Source organism: Cyanistes caeruleus, unplaced genomic scaffold (assembly GCF_971803275.1).
Source record: "Cyanistes caeruleus unplaced genomic scaffold, bCyaCae1.hap1.1 HAP1_SCAFFOLD_94, whole genome shotgun sequence".
NCBI lineage: Eukaryota > Metazoa > Chordata > Aves > Passeriformes > Paridae > Cyanistes > Cyanistes caeruleus.
This window is the reverse complement of record NW_028255897.1, coordinates 673,856-693,842: the sequence shown is the minus strand read 5'-3', so window position 1 is coordinate 693,842 and position 19,987 is coordinate 673,856. Positions and strand designations below refer to the sequence as shown.

The window sequence follows — 19,987 nt, the reverse complement described above, 5'->3', positions numbered from 1 at the left end:
CAAAGGAAATCATCTGGGGCTTCCCAAAAACCCTCCCTGTCTTCATAGGGGTACTCCCAATGCTTTGATAGGCTTCTAATTCCCCAGAAGGGATTGATCCCTTTTTCTGCACATTCATAAAGGTTATATCCTTTGTGATGAATGCACCCTTTTTCCCTCTTCTCTAAGGATCAATATCTTAGGTTGGGCTCCTGGGGGAACCCATTTAGTTCCTAGATTCTTCATTATATCTTTTGCATGCCATCCACCCCACCAGGGTTCTATATCTTTTTCCAGTTTGTAGAATACAGTCTTCCCCAATTACCTTAGCCTTTAACTCCCATTTTTCCCTTCTCCTATACCCTGGTGTTCTTTGGCCTTCCCCAGTTCATTTTATGCTTAAAATTTCTCAAGGTTTCAAGCTAATTCCCTCCCAGGGCCAAATATCAGACATTTTAGTACTCCCACATACCCAACAATCAGTTATATTTAATTCCTTGCTGATGTTTTCAACTAAATCAATGAACAAGTTCTTCCCACTCAAATTTTCCTATTCTTCATTTCCCACGCTCATGTCCACTCTTTTCTCCTTTACCACATCAGGTTCACCTTTTACTGGTTCGTTCTTTTCAAAGCACAGCCAAGTATCCCTCATGGGACAGTCTCCCAAAAGATGTTCTCTAAAAGTGGCTGTATTTCTGGTAATCCAATATGGTTTTCCGTTTTCTTGGCATTCTTCTAATTGTGATTTGTTGTAACAAGAAGGACTCAAATTTGTGTGGACCCTTACCAGGGACCCTAGATTTTCCCCATCATACAAGGGATAATAACATTTCATGCAAGAGTCTGTCCCCATGGCATTGGTGAGGTGCATTGCTATCACCAGACCTACCATGAGCCTTGTGATGATCCTTTTAGGCTCCCTGCAGTCCGTGACTCCCGAGAGTCCAGCAGGAACCATGTTTGATCTCCCCTGGTCTTGCCTCTTGGGGTTTTCCTCACACTTTTTTGGGGGTCTGAGTCCAAGGCTTACAGCTTTATTATTTTTTTTGTCCTTCTCCTTTTTACTGTTGTCGGTTTTGGTCTTGGGAAAAGCTGCCCAGGGAGGAATATAGTCTTGGCTAGGAAATTGGAGCCTTATGGGGGGGAGGGGTTCTTTTACTTTTTCAACTAATAATAATAATAATAATAATAATAATAATAATAGTTACAAGTTAACCACAACTGGAAAACACCTTAACATTAGTTCACAGACTTTAAAGAAACACTTAACCACAAATTTTGCAGCCAAGAGTTCACTTAACAACAACTGTTGTAATTCCAGTTCCTGATTGGGGACTTTAGTCTCTGGGTTTCCTTCTTAAGGTTATTTTCAAGTCCTTGGTGTTGGGGACAACAGTCCAGTTAGAGGGATCTTTTTCGGAGTTGACTTCCCCATCTGGTGGTGCCACTGGTCCTTTAACTCGACTCACGTGTGTCCACCCTTTTTCCTGGGTTCTCACAGCCGTATGTGTGGTGAGTTGAACTTGGTAGGGTCCTTCAAACTTTGGAGTGAGAGGAGAGTTAGCCCAAGATTTTACCAATACCCAATCCCCAGGGTTACTATGGTTTGTGTCTACCTCAAAGGGAGGAGTCTGAGGGAGATACCCTTTTTTCCTGAGGTTTTCTAAAGTTTTAACAACAGTTTCCAAATACCTCCTTGAGGTTTCTTCCCCTTCAGTATACCGGGCAGTGCTGTAAGGAGTAATTAGGAAGGGGAGTCCAAATAACATTTCATAGGGGGATACCCCTAAATCTGCTCGAGGTCGGGTTCTTATCTGTAATAAAGCCAAAGGGAAACATTTTATCCAATCTAATTTAGTCTCCAGAGTCAGTTTGGTTAAGGTCGTTTTTATGGTCTTATTCATCCGTTCTACCCGACCGGAGCTCTGGGGATGCCATGGGGTGTGTAACCTCCACTTTATCCCCAGGGCTTCAGTGGTTTCCTGGAGGACACGGGCAGTGAAATGGGGGCCTTGGTCCGAGTCTATGTTATTGATTAACCCATACCTGGGGACAATATGTTCCAAAAGTATTTTGACTACTACTCTCGCTCTTTCATTCCAAGTGGGAAAAGCCTCTGGCCAATGGGTCAGGTTATCTACGATCACTAGCAGGTGTTTGTATCCCTGTCCTAGAGGCATTTCTGTGAAATCAATTTACACATTTTAGAAGGGTCTCTCCGCTAGTTCCCTCCCCCCTGGTACGGGTTTCATCATCACTCATTGGTTTACCCTTTGACACGTTACACAGCCCTGAGTGATGGCCTTTGCTATATCATAAACCCCTATGCAGATGTTCTCCCTCAAGAAATGGTCACATAGACCCTGCGTCCCCCAATGTGTCAATTTGTGTATTTCATCCAATACCCTGCTGTTGCAGTCCGCAACTCCAGGATCTCGTCCAGGGAAGCAGCAGGATTCTGGGGACCAGCATCAAACACCAACCGAGACGGGCTCCCGTTCATGAAACCATTTATTCAGCATGGGAACAAAGTCAGGTCCAGAACAGAGAGCTCTGAACAGAGGCACAGCAGGGGTTTTTGAGGGACAGAACCCCCGAGGGTTTCCACCTTTGAGGGTGGAGTTCAGGGTCAGGGACCAGTAGAAGCACAGCAAGGGAGAACCCCTCAGGGACTCAAACCCAATCAGAACTCCTGGGCCGCCCTTCTCAAGGGGTTTGGGGTGGGACAATGTAACTCTTTGTCTCCCTGAGGCCGCTGCCACATCTGCTCCTTTTTTATTTTTTTTTAATTTTTTTTTTATTTTTATTTTAATTAGGAGCTTAAAATGTTTCCAAACATATACCTTAAAATCTCACCTCCTCCACAGAGCACCCGCTTTGCTTTGTGGGACAACCAAAACTCAATAACAAAACACATTAAGCAAACAGAAAAAACAATATTGAAAACAAACATTTCAATCTCGGACCACGCCGGGCAAATTAAACAGTGATGGTACTTAATGCAAACATAATGGTTTTTTAGTTCAGTCTCTTGCAGTTTAGGATTCTCTTTGAGGAAGGGTGCAGCTCTTAGATCTCCTCTCACGAGGGGCAGAGTTCTTCCATCTCCAGTTTCGGCTCTGGTTCCCATATGGGTGTAGCTGCTTTAGATGATCTTGGTGAAACACTGGCTCTGGGAGCTCAGGTTACAGTTTCGATCTCCCCGGAGGAGGTGTTGCCCAGGATGGAAAAGGCAGAGCCCCCAGGGGTGGAGCACTGAACAAAGGGGTGGGAGTGAAGCAGGAGTTACTGGGGGAAGGGAAGGTTCGGGGCTGGAAAAGAAGGAGCAAGGCGGGAAACAAGGGATCCCAGACCGCGTGGCCAGAGCCATCTTGGGATGGGGGGGGAGGCCGGGATGGACTTTCCCGGACCAGGAACGGGGAATATGGAAAGACAGGGGGTGAAGGAGGACACGGAACAGCGGGCAGACGGCAGCAGACCCGCGTCACTCTGGATGTTCTCCGTCCCTTGCCTGCCTTCAGGAAAACAGGGGATGGGATGGCAGAAAGACACCGGGGTGATGGGGAGTTGGCAGCAGCCCCAAGCCATCTTGGCTTTTTTCACCCTTTGTCCTGCCCTTAGGAACAGGGGAAAGGGGAAGGAACAGGGAGGTATACACCAAAAAAAAAAAAAGGAATGTTGAGGCTTTTGCAGGTGTGCTTAGCTTACAGGCTTTTTACAGAGCATGCTGACCCTAACAGTAGACTGCCAAAGAAAACAAGGTGATAAGTATTCCTGCTCGTTGAGCAAGACAAAAGATCACACAAAGGTCTGCAAGCATCTAGTAATTTGCTTTAAGATAAGGATAGTAACGTGTTTAGAGAAGAACGAAAACAGTGTTATAAACTAGAGCTATAAGTTTGTATTCTATTTTTAGATGCTTGGCAAAAACTATATAAGTAATGCAAGAGCAAGAAATAAAGGTCTCAGTTCCACATCACATTGGTGTGCTGTCTGATTCCTGCCTTAAGATTGGACTTAACATCTGGGGACCCTGACGTGATGAGCTTTGGTCCCGGGTGTGAAGAGTCTGTCATAATCTAAGGCTGAAAAGAAGAAAAATCCCACGGCGGTTGCGACCGGGTGTCCGAGAGAGACGCGTGTGGCTACAAAACTCGACCGGTGAGTCAGCAGCCTTGAGCTGGAAATTGGTGGGATGGGCAATGCTGTATCAGCCGTGGAGAAAGCTACGATAGAAGCCTTGCTCCGGATGAGTCAGAAAGCGGGGACTCCTTTAGATCGTACGCTTCTGACAGATTTATTATTTTGGGCAAAGTGGCAGAAATTAATCACTGAGACTGACGATGTTTTTACTAATGCCGCCTGGAAAAGGGTGGGAGAAGATCTGTGGCTAGCTGTACAGTCTGTCTCAAAAGAAGCTAAAGCTCTAGCGCAAATGTATCATCAAGTTACATTAATGATAGAGCAGTTGGGTGCAGAGGCTGAGATCGAGGCATCTGTGAAGGGAATTTACGCTGCCGCGGAAGGAAAAGCAGCTGAAAGGTCGAGTAACAAGCAGCCAAGGAGTGAAAATGACTGTGATTGGAGTAACAAAAATATTCCTACCCCTCATATGATTGCTGCTCCAGCACGTAAGAGACCCTATGATGATTTGATTCCGCCATAAGACGGCAATTCCCAAGTCCCGCAGACATTGTCCCCTGTAAACCACTCAGTGCCACCCTCTGCCCTTCCGCTGCCCATGGAAATTGACCCAGCTGCAGTCCCCCTCCCTCCTGATCCCCAGACTGAGTCAGAGACATTAAAAACTTTACTATCACAACAAGCAAGCGTTATGACACAACTTTTACAAGAAATGCAATGTTTAGATCGTGATGCAAAATCTGCTACTGTAAAACAAGCGTATAAAAAGGCACACGATGCAATTGTGAGTGGACTTAAGAACACTGAAAGTCAATAAAGAGATCTAAATGATAGTGTGCCGGGACCTTCCCCTTTAACACCTAAACAGCCATCTCCAAGGCCGTCACAATCTTTGTCATTAAGCAAACGCAAGGTCCTTTTGAATTATGTGAAAGATAGTGAATGGTCTGTGGAAGAAGCTGATAATTATCTTTGTGCTAAGTATAGAACTGTGACTCAAATAACGCCAGAGGAAAAGAGAGAAATAAGAAGATGGCAGCAACAGAGAGCAGCAGCAGGGTGGGCAGTTCACCCCCCCCCGCTCCCTCTCTAAGAAAAAGCACCGAGATAATACCCAGTTTGTTACAGAGTCATGATTTATTGGGTTTTCAAAATGTTTTTATATACCCTTTTAGAGTTAATTTTGTGTTTTAAGTAATTATGAGTTTATGCAGTTGCAGTTTTTAGAGTTTTACTAGAGAAGTTATTGTGATTCTTTGAAATATTAAAAAAAAAAAAAAAGAGAGAGAAAAAGTGTTTAACAGAAGTTGCCTTGCAATAATTAGTTTTAAAACCTAAAGTTAAAATATGGTGTGATTTACAGCTTCTAGGAAAACCTTCCAATTAATGTTATCTACAAAAGAGATTTGTGGTTTAAAAGATAATTAGTTAAGAGAACTTTACTGTACAAAACAAAGTTAAGTTAAAGTATATATTATCTATTTGCTTGTTTTTTCCACAATTTTAATAAGGTAATTTCAATGTGAGTTCTTTTGTTATATAAAACACATATAACTGCATATATACCAATTTGGATTTTGGATTTTAGTTTAAGAATTGGGCTTAATGTTTCTGAAAAGTGCTACAAAAGCTGGATGGCAACTTGCCAAATCCTGTGTTGTTGTGTTTTTTCTCTAGAAAAACTGCAATTTAAAATCCTAATCAATTTAAGGATATACTAGGCAAATTCCTATTATGAATAAGTATTTTTAGTAACATTTGCAGTTATTGTGGGTTATTCTCAAAGCTAGATGACATAGAATTGTGATGTGTTTGTTACATTTTTATAATCTTTATAGTGAATCCATGTTATTGTTATATTGTGTTTAAAAGGTGTATATCAAACTTTTAGTTGCTTTTTTGTAGTAACAGAATAAGATTAAGTTATGTTTTTATTTAATATAGATTAAGTGTTAATAGAATTAAGGATAGTCAAGTTTTATAATGTTTAGGCTTGAATGTTTTTAAGTTAAGTTTTCTAACTTAGATATTCTTTTAAGGTTAAGTTTGTTATTTCCTTTTGTCATAAATAATTATTGTTAGGTTTAAATATTGTTTAATTTAAATTGTTTTATGTTTTATTTGAGACACTTGTTTAAACTGCAAAGTATAGTTATTTTCCTAGAGATATGAAGACAGCCACAACTGAAACAGCTGTGATGGAACACTGATGAACACCTGCTTGTGGATAGAAGGGAATGCAGTCTGTGACACCCTTGACTTCATCAGGGGTTCTATTGGTTGTTGCAATCTCTGCAGTTTTGTTTGTTATAGCTTTCATATTTTTCAGTGTTTCCAGAATTTTAAGAAGATGTACCATTGCTGAGGATCAGCTGCCCTGGGAGAGGCTTCAGATTAAACCAACTGCTGCATGGTTTAATTGGTCTGGTACCTGAGGCTTCTGATCATTTGCTTTGTACAAATGCATTTTAACAGTTTGCTGTGCTGTAAGCATCTCATAGCTGCTACTATTGAGAACCTTGTTCTAGAAATGAGTTAAGAGGCATCTTTCCAGTTTAAAGCCAGGCCCTGGCCAAGCCTTGACTTTACCTGGATGAAATGTTTGCCAACATATCCAGATGTTTTCTGTACCAAATCAGTATTTGAGTCAATTTTTGACTCAGCAATTTGACCCTGTTGATAATGACAGCTGGATCAATTTTGAAGTGGGCTTGGAGAATCATTTCCAGAGGTGATTACCCAATCCTTCACTGATTGTTTTGTTTCTGTTTGCTTGCTAACTATGGGATGCTGGTGCAGTGTTTTAGTAATTAATAGTAGTTTTATATTACATATGTTATTAATAATGTTTATGATTTAATTGATTTTTAACTGGTATAAGTTCTTACTAATTGTGTATATGGTTTTGTGTTGATGTTGATGTTTATAACAGAAGTACATCTCATTTTTATTTTTTTTTTAAAGAAAACGGGGGAGATTGATGCCCTAAAAGCATTTAATTAGTGTAATTCATTAACTTCAAGGAGAGAAGTGCCTGTGTTTTGTTGGCAGGTTCAAAAAGGTCACCTGTCCATCTGACCAGACTGTGTGCCTCTGAACACACGAGATCCAGTGAACAGAGATGTCATCACACAGCCTTGGTACTCCAGACATGGATCAGAAGTGGAGCTGTCAGGACACAGTTGTGTCTGAACACTACACAGAGAGTTTACCAACAGAAATTTTACGTTATTATTATGATGTGGTGTCTCTATCAATTTTTCAGTTATCCTTTGTTTTAAGATCTAGAAGGGTTTGAAGAACAACTTGAACATCAAAGCCCTCAGTCACCGATCAGCTGCCAGCTGACATCACGGGAGCAGTGAACGTTCCAAGACTGAATCGTGTTGGAGAAATTCTGTAGAAGATTTGGGAAGTGTAGAGACTCCATCTAACTATATACAAAGCAAATTGTAATTGTGTGTTTATTTTTCTAGCAAATTGCTTTCATGCTTAGATTACATATATACCAGAACATGTATGTTAAAAGTAGTTAAATAAGAGTTTAAGATAAAGTGTTTAGCCTGTGTAGTAATTGTTATGTTAGTATAAAGTATAAGTATTTTTCTTTAAGAGGTAATGTAAGCATCTTTGAAAGTTCATTTAACGCTAAAGTTTTAGTTGTAAGTTTGTAAGCATGGTGTCATTTACATGATAAACTGTTCATAGTAATTGTGCTGTTTATAGTTATAACACCTGAAGCAGTGAGCCCCAATTTTGTAGTACAGGCTGAGAACCCATGATCTAATAGTCTAGCCCTTGTATTTATACCCAAGCTTTAACTCCTCTGTTGACTTTTGTGTATTAGCTGTTATCATCCCCAGAGTCCTGTACCACCTGGATGAAGAGTTGAGCCTGCAAGTGGAGAGACTCACCCAACTTCAGAAAAGAGAAGTGGTGACAGGTGTAACCATAGCGATGCTGCTTAACCTGAGAGCAGCTGGTGCTGCCACAGGTGTCTCTGCCATCGTGACCCAACAACAGAGACTGCTTTAGCTACAGATGACTAAAAAGTGAAGTCTCAACCTTCTATTCATGCAGCAAGGAGGCCTCTGCATCGCCCTGAAAGAGAAGTGCTGCTTCTACGCAGACCACACCAGAGTAGTGAGAGACACCATGGCAGAGCTACGGGACAGGCTGTCTCAGCGAAAAGCAGAGAGAGAAGCCCAGCAAAGCTGGTTCCAGTCCTGGTTTGACCAATCTCCGTGGCTACCCTGGTGTCTACCCTGATTGGACCAGTTCTGATGATTTTACTTGTGCTAATCTTTGGACCATGTATTCTAAATAAGCTTGTGTCCTTTGTTAAGAACCGATTAGAAAAAGTTAACATTTTGTTTATAGAAAGGCAACAAATGCTTTAAAATACACTTAGTTGTTACATGTGTTTATATTTACCAATGAAAATTGTAGTATCTATTTTGTAAGTTTTTAGCCTTTTAGTTAAGTATTTTATATTTTACTCAATTTTATATTATCCATTTTAAAAACTTTTATAATATAGATAAGTTAGACAAAGTGTTTAGAAATACATATATAAAAAATAACATTAGAATTTTTAAGACTAATATACCTTATATTTTAGCAAATTAGTTATTCATAGAGAGGGGGGAAATATGTTGTAGTTTAAGGCCTGGCGATGCGGAAGATTTCAGGATGTAACGGAAAGTTTGCAAAAACCCCTCTCTGTTAAGACAGCAAGGCTTCTTGCAATTAGATCAATAGCATCTAAGTTACGTAAGCAGATGGGAGTAACACAATGACCCTAGGTTATAAAAGGTCAAATTCTCCTGCAATAAACGCCATTGCTTCACCACCCATCACATTGATGTCTTGTGGGTAGATTGGCCCGAGTGGCCAAGGGGGGCCACCGTGCTGGCTCCTGAATTGGGGTGTTTGCCTTGCTTGGAAAACCTACAATTGTCCAGTTACAGCTTCAGATGATGAAGTCCCATCCTTCTTGTTTTCTCTCTTCAGTCCACCCTTGTTTATGCTTTTGGGCCTGAAACTTCTAACGACTGTCCTTGGTATCAAGCTAGAAAAGGAATTGCTTTGTCTACCTACTCTGTAAAGAGAGCTCACTAACACTTAATACGAAGTTCAAAACTACAAACCTAGGCAGCGCAGAATATGAAAAATATGAAAGCTAAAACTTAAGGCATCACACCCTGAGGGGCTGTAGAATTGAATAATTTTGGAGAGGGATTGAGTAGGATTCAGTGGCATAGAGTGGTTTTGAGGTGACAGATAGAAGCCTCTCGTCTCTTTGAGTGACAAGAAATGGAGACAATTACACCAAATAACCCCACAACCCCCAAATACTCTCAAGTACCTCCCAGATTCCCTTGAAGCACTAGTAAAATGTGAGGTTTGAGATGCCTTTGATGAATTCGTTGATTTTTACCACTCTGTTATTTCTCTGTTTTAAATAGATGAAGATGAATCAAAAGATAATTGAAACCAAAATAAAATGACCTCCAGCCCAGTGTGTTCCCAACACAGATCACTGGGAACGTGGGTCATCAGGGCTCTGCCAAACGTGGGTCCTCTGATGGGGGATGGAGCTGGGGCAGTGCACAAAGCTCTTCCTGCACTTGGGGCACTCACAGGGCTTCCCTTACCGGTGCCTCTGTTGGTGTTGGGTCAAGTGAGATCTCCTGGAGAAGCTCTTCCCACACTGGGGACACTCATAAGGCCTCTCCCCAGTGTGGATGCGCCGGTGCCTGATGAGGTTGGAGTTTTGATTGAAGCCCTTCCTACAGTCGGGGCAGCGGAAGGGCCTCTCATCCGTGTGAATCCGCTGGTGCTTGAGGAGACTGGAGCTGGTCTGAAACCTCTTCCCACACTCCCCACACTCATAGGGCCTCTCCCCAGTGTGGATCATCTGGTGGATGGTCAGCTGGGACCTCTGGCTGAAGGTCATCCCACACTCCCCACACTCATAGGGACGTTCCCCAGTGTGGATCCTCTGGTGGCAGATCAGGCTGTTGCTGTGGCTGAAGCTCTTCCCACACTCCCCACACTCGTAGGGCCTCTCCCCGGTGTGGATGCGCCGGTGGGTGATGAGGGTGAAGTTTTGCTTGAAGCCCTCCCCACAGTCAGGGCAGCGGAAGGGCCTCTCATCTCTGTGAATCCGCTGGTGCAGGAGGAGACTGGAGCTGATCCGAAACCTCTTCCCACACTCAGGACACTCATAGGGCCTCTCCCCAGTGTGGATGCGCTGGTGGATGATGGGGTGGGAGCTGCAGCTGAAGCCCTTCCCACATTCCCCACACTGATAGGGCCATTCCCCAGTGTGGATCATCTGGTGGCAGATCAGTTTGGTGCTCGACCTGAAGCTCTTCCCACACTCCAAGCACTTGTAGGGCTTCTCCCCATCCTGAAGCTGCTCCTGGACCACCAGCTCAGAGCCCTGGCTGGATCTCTGGCCACCTTCCTGGCACAGGGTGGGTCTTTCCTCCTCAGAGCACCCTGGGATGGGTTTGGAGCCCCTCCTCCTGCGGGATCTCCATGGCTTTACCTCCCTGTTGGATTCCTGTGCTGTGGAGCTGCTCAAAACAGCTTCTTCCATGAGGTTTTGCCGTGGGGATTTGTCCTCCCTGGTCTCCATCCTCAGCTCCTTGTCTGGGGGAGGAAGGACAAGGAGAGGATGGGATTTGCCTCCGTGCCAGAGGGAAGGGGAAGGAGATCCCCCCAGTGCATCCCCGGCAGGACGGCGTCGGCAGCGGGGTTGTCCTGCAGCCAGGGGCCAGGCTGGGCTGGGAGATGGAGCAGGAGAGAGGGGGAAAGGGGCACTGACTTCCTCCTCACCTGCCTGGGTGTCCTGGGGCATCTTCCTCTTCCTCACAGCCTCCTCCTCCATCTGGACAAGGTCTGGGAATGGGAAATCCTGGTTTGAGGAAAAATACAGTTCATGAGCACATTGGATTCGGGGGTTCCTCCTGCCCAAGTCCATCTTTAGAAATCACAAGCTACCCATAAAAACCTCCAAAACATCAAGATTCAGCCCTGAAAATGTCTCCCAGGAGTTCCCCATCTCTGTCTTTTCCCTTGGTGTTCAGAGGTTCCCCCCTGTCCCAGCTGCTGGGGGTCACGCTTGTATTGGGGTTCCCCTGTCTGCTCAGTCCCTCCCCAGGCTGCTGGGAGTGCCAGGAATCTGAAAAGCTCCCCCCGTTTCCATCTCCCCACTTAGGGATGCTGGGACCCCCCAGTGTCTCCACAAGGGGCATTTTCCACTCAGCTTTGCAGTCCTTAAGTCGCAAATATCCCCTCCCAAAAAACCCAGCCCAGGGACCCCCCAGGACATCTGGGCTGAGCTCCCCCTCTCGGGGCACCTGTGGCATGGGGGGTGATGATCCCACAGCTGGGGGACTGTAAATTCAGGGAGTTCTTGACCTCTTGGTTCCTTCTCCTTTCCCTGATCCTTCTTTGTCCCTCCTCTTCCTGTTGAAGTTCATTTAAACAATTATGGTCTGTCCCAAGGGAAGAACTCACCCTTGGTGTTGTATAAGGTCAGTCCCTACCTACCCTCCCTTTTCTTTTCCCTATCCCATTGGCTGTAACCCCCCTGTATCCCCTGGCCACCCTCTCCCCCAAGTTTAAGAGACAGCACCCAAGGAATCTCAGCCTCTCTCTTGCCCCGGGCGCTCCACATACAATGAACCCAGGACCACGTCTCGTAAGTTTGACCCTTCTTTGTCTAAAATACCTTAGGTCCATGTTGGATATATTTTGAGACCCCTTCCCGCCTGTGTTCTGTGAAGGGCAGACACATCCCCATGGGGGACAAGAATGAAGGGGTTTGTGGAGTATTTCCAACATCTTCCTCCCTCTCCTCCCCTTCCATCCCTCCTCCTTCTCCTCCCTAATGCCAGCTTCTTCTCCTACTTCCATCCCTTCTCACTCTCCTTCTTCATCCCTCCTCTTCCATCCCTCCTCCTCCTCCCCCAGGAGCAGTGACACCCTCGGTGCCCCGTTCCCAAACCCCTCACAGCCCACGGCAGGAGCGGGGATGGAGCCGGGACAGGTCGGGATGGGCAGCGCGGGGCTCTCCGCTGCTCCCACCCGCTGGGGACGGGGGGAACCCGGCCCGGGGAAAAGGAGAGGGAAACTGGGAAAATTGGGGGCTGCAGATCCAACCTGGGGCTGGCTGGGGACCCTGGCTGGGGACTGCCAGCCCTTGGGGCTCCTCTGGGGAGATGTGGGAGGGGGGAACACAGAGAGGGCTGGGGGATCCCAGGAGTGGCAGCACTGGCAGGGACTGGTTTGGACTGGGGTAACTGGAACCCTACTGGGGTAACTGGGAATCCTTGGGAATGAGCACAAGCATGCTGAGGGCAGCTGGGATATACTGGGAGTGTCTGTGACCATCCTGGGGAAATTGAAATCACGCTGGGAACAACGGGAACCATGCTGGGGACAACTGGGAGCAACTGGGAGTGACTGGGTCTGCACTGGGGGCAGCTGGGCATGACTGGGACCATGCTGGGAGGGTCTGGGATCATCTGGGGAGGGACTGGGACTATACTGGAGGCAACTTGGTGCAACTGCGATCAACTGGAAGGTACTGGAACCATGCTGAGGGGACTGAGGCCACAGCTGGGAACATACTGGGAGCAACTGGGACTAACTGGGAAAGAAGGGGATCATTCTGAGGTAACTAAAACCTTACTGGGGCAACTGGGATATACTGGGAATGTCTGTGACCATACTGGGAACAGCTGGAACCACACTGGGAGCACCTGGGGGTGAGTGGGACCATGCTGAGATGGACTGGGACTATTCCAGGGACAACTGGGATCACACTGGTAGGAACTGGGAACAATTACAACTATTCTGGGATCATACTCAACTGGGATCACAGTGGGAGCAGCTGGGTCCCTGCTGGCTGAGACTGGGATCCCACTGAGGGTGACTGGAATCATACTGGGATTGACTGGGAGTGGCTGGGAACAACTGGGATCATGCTGAGAGCAACTGGGAGGAGCTGGGAATGACTGGGAGCGTGCTGGGGCTGACTGGGATATACTGGGAGAGACAGGGAGTCCCAGGGATCACACTGGAGGCTACTGGGGTCACACTGGCACTGCCAGGGAGCAACTGGGGGCCACTGGCCTCATCCTGGGAGTTACTGGGATCAGACTGGGAGTGTGGCGGAAACTGGAAAACTGCGGAAAAAAATGGGAAAACAGGATAAATTCAAGGAAAATAGAAGGGAAGAAACAGAAAAAAATCAGGGTGAAATAAAAAGGGGGGAAGAATCAGGAAAAAATTGGGGAAAATTTGGGAAAAATGGAAAAATTTGACAAAAATTGGGGAAAACTAGGAAAAATTTGGGGGAAAAAAGAGAAAACTCAAGGAAAAAATGGGAAAAACAGGAAAAAATCAGGAAAAGAAAGTCAAAAAAATCTGGGAAAAATGGGGAAAAAATCAGGACAAATAAGAAAAGAAGGAAAAATCATTAAAAACTAGAAAAAATGGGAAAAAAATCAGAAAATCAGAAAATCAGGAAAAAAACTGGGAAATAACTTGGAAAAATTGGAGAAAATATAGAAAATAAAGAGGTTAAAATATGGGGGAAAAAAAGGGAATAAATGTGAGAAAATCTGGAAAATACCCAGGAAAAATCAGGGAAAAATTAGGAAATTTGAGAAAAAATTGGGAAAAAGCTAGAAAAAAATTTGGGAAAGGAAAAGAGAGAAATCAGGAAAAATGGGAAATACATGAAAAAACCTGTAAAAAATTGTGAAAAATCAGGGAAAGTATTAAGAAAAGAAAGCTGAAAAGACCCTCGGAAAAATCAGGAAAAAATTGGGAAAAATATTGGAAAAATCAAGGAAAAACCAGAAATATTTGAGAAAAAATTGCAAAAAACTCAGGAAAATGATTGGGGAAAACCAGAAAAATTTGGGAAAGGAAAAGGGAAAAATCAGGAAATAAAATGGGGAAAAAATGGGAAAAAATACAAAAATGAAGGAAAAGTTTTAGAAAAAATTGGGAAAAAAATGGGAAAAAATCAGAAAAATAAAGACATCGTGAAAAAAATCAAAAAAAATCAGGAAACAAATAGGGAAAACCAGGAAAAAGATTGGGAAAAAATTGGGTAAAATTGAGAAAAAAGAGAGGGAAGAAACCTGGAAAAATCAGGAAAAATCAGTAAAAAAATTAGGAAATACAGGGAAAAAACAGGGGAAAATTGTGAAACAACTGGAGAATAAGCAGGAAAAAACTGCAAAAAGAAGAGGGAAAAATCAGGAAAAAATGAGTGAAAATAAGGAAAAAATTGGGAAAAAACAGGGAAAAAATCAGAAAAGAAAGAGGAAGAAGACCAGGAAAAAAACTGTGAAAAATTAAGGAAAAAAAATCAAGGAAAAAATGAGGAAAAAGAAAGAGGGAAAAAAAAATCTTGGAAAAATGGGGAAAAAAATTAGGAAATAGCCAGGAAATATTTAGGAAATGAACATGAAAAAAATCCGGAAAAATTAAAAAAAAAAGGGGAAATATGGGGACAAATCAGAGGGAAAAAGGCAGAAAAAAATGTGAAAAATATGTGAAAAAAATTGTGAAAAATGAAAGAAAAATCAGGAAAATAAAAAAGAATAAAACCTGGAAAAAATCAGGGAAAAAAATCAGAAAAAAAAAAGTTTAAAAAATGGAGGAAAATCAGGGAAAAAAAATTGGGAAAAACAGAAAAAATTGGGGAAAAAAGCAGAAAAAACAGAAAAATTACAGAAAAAATTGAGAAAAAGTTGGGAAAAAGACAGAAAATTTTGGGGAAAAAAGAGGGAAAAATCAGGGAAAAATCAGGAAGATTTGGGAAAAAACTGGGGGAAAAAAAAGGAAAAAATGGGGAAAAATTTGGGAAAATTCATGGTAAAATGAGGGAAAAATCAGGAAAAAATGGGGAAAAAAAGAGAGTAAGAATTAAGGAAAATATTGGGAAAAAATGGGAAAAATCAGAAAAAAACCAGGATGAAATCCCCCAATCCCATTTTTCCATGGAATTTTAGGAACTGCCTAGCTGGGAGGTCGTTGAAGAATTTACAGACGTGGGAATCCAGGGATTGGGGAAAGGTGGAATTGTGGACGAGCTGGTCCAGATTTTTGGGAAGGTAGATTACCTGGTCCTATTCAAGGCTCCAGAATGTTCGGATGAATCCTATGCCTCTTTCTGGCTGGAAATCATGGAAAAATCAAGGAAAAATAATGGAAAAATCATGGGAAAGCTGTGATTCAAATTCATGGAGTTTTTCCCCTAAAGAACCCTTTATTCCAGTCAAAATTTCAAATTTTCCCCCCCCAGAATTTGAATTTTTGGGATGATTAAATAGGCAAGATGATAGATTAAAAATGGAAAAAAATTGGGAAAAAATAGGAAAACACGGGGAAATATTAGAGTAAAAATTGATGAAAAATAGGAAAAAATAGGAAAAAAAATCACAAAAATTGGGAAAAGATTGAGGAAAAATGAGATAAAAAGGGGAAATTGAGAGAAAACAAAAAAAAATGGGGAAAAATTTGGAGAAAAAATAGGATAATAATGGAGAAAAATTATATGAAAATGGGATAAAAATGAGGAAAAATAGAGCAAAAACTGGAAAAAAATATGGGATAAAAATGGGGAAAAATTTGATAAAAATGTGGAAAAATGGGATAAAATGCAGACAAATTGTACCCTAACAGGGAATGACTGGGAGTGACAGGGCTCATACTAGGGTGCCGAGGAAACTGGAACCACATGGGCAGAACAACTGGGCAATGCTGGGAGCAGCCACTGCCGGCACCGGGAGGCCCGAACCCCTTTCCCGGCCATGCCGGACCCGCATCCCCCCGGCCCCTTTGCCGGGGCTCTGCCGCCACCGCCACCGGGACCCCCCAAAAACACCTCCCGGGGACCCCCGGGGTGCCCCCGAGGGGCATCTGCGGCTCGGCTCTGGAGCCCTGCCATCCCCAAACATCCCCCCCAAAAACCCCAAAGCCAGGGAGCCCCGGGGGATTTGGGGCGAGCTCCCCCTCCCCGGGCACCTGCGGGATGGGGGGCGATGGTCCCGAAGGAGCTGCAGATGCAGAGAGCGGGGAGCGCAGGTGGAGCCTCCTCTGCTTGCTGCAGCTCTTCCTCCTCCTGCTCCTCCTCTTCCTCCTCCTCTGTCCCTCCTCTGTCCCTGGGCGTGGTTCGGAGCCCTCGGGTGAGCGGGGCCGGGCCGGGACACGATGGGAAAGGGCTGGGTCCCCCCCAAACCGAGCTGGGGGCAGCGGAGCTTTGGGGGAACAATGGGAACGGGGCGGGACAGGGGAACAGGGGGAGGTGGGAGCACTGAGGGTCCCCCAGTTCACCCCAGGAGCCCCAAGCCCCGTCCCAGCCCCCCCAGTTCCCCCCGCAGCCCCGGCTGAGGGGGGCTCAGCCCAGGAGCCGCCGTCGTTCGGGGCTCCCCCGAGTGCAGGAACGGGAGAGTTCCCGGCTCGGGGAGGCCCCAGCACAGGAGGGGATCTTGTCCCTCTTCCAGGGCCCTTCAGGGTCTTCAGGCCCCTCTCAAGAGGAGTTTTTCTCTTTTTCAGGTTTTTTGGGGGGGGATCCCACCACTACAGGGGTGTTTTTCCCTCCCCATTTTAGGGTGTTTGTGCGGCCGCAGCCCCACAAGCCCCTTTTGAGGGGGGATCATGACGGCTTTAAGTGACATTTTGAGGGGTGTCCCCACCCCAAGCCCCTGTAGGGGATGTTTTGTCCCCCAGGGTGGATTTTGGGGGTTCTCTCTACCATGGCCGCTTTAAGGACCCCCGGTGTTGTCGGGTCCCACTGTAACTCCTCTTAAAAGGGCAACACCGCTCCCGTTGGTTCCGGCAGTGGAGCCCGGGAGGGGTTGGGGGTCCCGGGAGGGGTTTGGGGGTACCTGGGTGATGCCGATGAAGGTGATGGGGTCCCCATGCTGGGTATAAACCTTGGTGAGGGGTTCCTGGGAATTTTCAGAAGTTCTGTGTGTTTTTGGGGCCATGGTGTTTTTTGGGGGTTCCCAAGGGGGTTTACAGGAGTCCCGATGAGGGAATTTGGGCGATCCCGGGGGTGGAGTTTGGGGTCCACAGGCTGTTTTGGGGTTGCTGCTGGTGATGGAGATAGGGACCCCATGACAGGTATGAACCTTCTCAATGTCTGTATGGGGTTTTGCGGTTTTGGGGAGTTTTTGGAGCATCCAGGGATGTGTTTGGGATCAGGGGAGGTTGGGGTGTCCCAGGGGGTTTGGGGGTTCTCGGCAGGTTTGGGGGTACCTGGGCAATGCAGGTGGCAGTGCTGGGGACCCCGTGCCGGGTTTGAACCTTCTCACTGCCCACGGGCAGCGTCAGCGTGTTCAGGGAGATCCTGGGGGGCCCGGGGGGTCACCCCAAATCCCAGGGACCCCAAATGCTGAGGGACCCCCCAAACTGCCCTCACCGCTGGATCTGCTGCAGGCAGGGGGGCACCAGCACTCGGCCCCCACCCTCCACCATCACAGGGGGGCTGTGGAAGAAATCTGGGGGTGCAGGGACAGGTCGGGTGGGACCCCCAAAGTCCTGGGGGAGGGGACACGGGGGGACTCCCTTGAATTCCCATTGTGAGGGTATGAGGGGGAACCCAGGAAGAGTTTGGGGGGCTGGCTGGGTCATGGGGAGACCCCCAGGAGTCTTGTAGGGGGTGGGGATGGCAAGGAACAGGGTGATCCCCAGGATGGGGTTGGGGGGGAACCGGACTGGGGCTCTCATGGCAAAGGGATGGGAAGATCTGCCCATGGAATTCCATGGGAATGGCATGACAGTGAGATACATCTACAGAGTTCCCATGGGAATGGGATGTCTGAGATCCATCCATGGAATTTCCATGCGAATTCCCACATTCCCAAATTTTGCCCTCCCAAATCCCACATTCGGATTCCCATATTCCCATGGGAATTCTGCCCTCCCCACCTTTACACTCCAGCACCTCCCGCCCATATCTGACATATTTCCGGAGACATTCCCTGCAGCTGTGAGCCAGGGAATTTGTTAATCCCTCAGCCTGGATCTCAGGGATCCCCATGGCGGTGCCACAGTTGCCATCGCAGCCCCACAGATCCCCCAGCCCCGGCTCCCCCCGCTCAGCCCCGCTCTGGCTGTGCCGCTGCTGCAGCATCTGCAGCTCCGCGCTGGCCCCGTGCCGGTGCCGCTCCTTGTGCCGGCCCTGGCTATCCCAATATCCCAGCCCTGGCTATCCCAATATCCCAGCCCTGGCTATCCCAATATCCCAGCCCTGGCTATCCCAATATCCCAGCTCTGGCTATCCCAAGATCCCAGCTCAGGCTATCCCAATATCCCAGCTCTGGCTATCCCAATATCCCAGCCCTGGCTATCCCAAGATCCCAGCTCTGGCTATCCCAATCCCAGCCCTGGCTATCCCAATATCCCAGCCCTGGCTATCCCAATATCCCAGCCCTGGCTATCCCAAGATCCCAGCCCTGGCTATCCCAAGATCCCAGCCCTGGCTATCCCAAGATCCCAGCTCAGGCTATCCCAATATCCCAGCTCTGGCTATCCCAATATCCCAGCCCTGGCTATCCCAATATCCCAGCCCTGGCTATCCCAAGATCCCAGCCCTGGCTATCCCAAGATCCCGGCTCGGCTCCGCCCGGCCCCGCTCGCTGCGGCGGCGCTGGAAGGGGATCCCAGCCAGGGACCCCATGGACATGGACTGCGGGAAGCCCGGGCCGGGCTCCGACAGCGCCGCGTGCAGGGAACGCAGGGAGAGGAGAACTGGGGGGACATTTGGAGATTTGGGATCGGGGGGGTCACGGCTGAAGGAAAGGGGGAACGGGGAGAGCCGGGAAGGGCATTTGGGGATGCCAGGAGTGACAAGAGGGGAGGCTAGGGCTGGCTAGATGTGGCATGGCTGGAGTTCAGGGCGTTCCTGTACCCAGGAAAGGGAGCTCCAAGGGTCCCCGCTGTCCCCATTGCCAGGACAGGGCAGGGAAAGCCGGGATGGCTGGGAATAGGGGTCCCGGGTGTCCTGAGTGCTGAGGAAAGGAGGGGCTGGCTGCTGGGAGAGGCAGGAATAGGGGTCCGGGGGGTAAATGGGTGAAGGAGAAGGGGGCTCTGGGGGCTGCGGGAGGCGGGATGGCCGGGAAAGGGGTGCAGGCGTTCCTGGTGCCGGATAAGGGGGTGCAGGGTGGGGCCCACACCCGGGAATGGGGGTTCGGTGGGATGGCGGCGCCCAGGAATGGGGGTTTAGGGGCCCCTTGGAGCTCCGGAATGGGCGATCAAAGAGTCCCGGTGCCGGGGGTCCCACTCACCTCTCGCCGCCCCCCGGGAGCGCCCCCGGCCCCAGCGCTGGAGCCATCGCGCTGCTCCGCTGCGGCCCCGCCCACAGCCCCGGCCCCGCCCCCAGAGCCGCCTCCGGCCCCGCCCCCAGAGCCGCCTCCGGCCCCGCCATTGGCGCCGCTCTTTGCTGCCCGCCAGTGGCAGCCCGAGGCTGCAGTGACGTCACCGGTCGCCGGGCAGATCCCGGCGGCGCAGGGCGGCCAAGGCGGAAGCGAAAGTGCCCGAGGGAGCGCGGGGGGAGGGGACGGGGCAATTCCAGGGAATTCCCCTGGATCCCCTCCCGGGATCCCCCGGGACCCTCCTCGGCCGCGCACTGCGGGACCCCCGGGACAAACTGGGCTGAACTCCCGGGCCCTGCGCCCAAACTCTGCCTGGAACCCGCCGGCTTCGGCCCAAAGCGGGGGAAGCCCCGCCATCCGCGGATCCCATTTTTCCTGCGGCTGCGGCTCCCCAGCCCCGGCGGAGCAGGAGCGGGCGCTGGGAGCCCGAGCCCCGATTCCCGAACTCC

General features: G+C 47.8%; 2 protein-coding genes across 2 annotated transcripts in view; one reads left to right on the top strand and one right to left on the bottom strand.

Annotated features, from left to right (window-relative positions):
* Positions 1-19,987, top strand: part of LOC147646520 (uncharacterized) — a 319,904-nt gene that overhangs the window by 94,618 nt on the left and 205,299 nt on the right. The window lies entirely within an intron of this gene.
* On the bottom strand, positions 5,244-19,526 carry LOC111944096 (uncharacterized). Its single transcript, XM_086873353.1, has 3 exons — positions 19,452-19,526; positions 10,972-11,050; positions 5,244-10,785 (listed from the first exon to the last, which is right to left on the bottom strand). Exons 2-3 carry the CDS (start codon positions 11,021-11,023, stop codon positions 9,779-9,781), a joined length of 1,059 nt encoding a protein of 352 aa, XP_086729479.1. The 5' UTR covers positions 11,024-11,050; positions 19,452-19,526; the 3' UTR covers positions 5,244-9,778.

Coding starts and splice junctions, on each gene's coding strand:
- LOC111944096 (XM_086873353.1), bottom strand. CDS start 11,023: ATGGAGGAGGAGGCTGTGAGGAAGAGGAAGATGCCCCAGGACACCCAG. Junction 10,786..10,971: donor GCCCCAGGACACCCAGGCAG/GTGAGGAGGAAG, acceptor TTCCTCCCCCAG/ACAAGGAGCTGAGGATGGAG.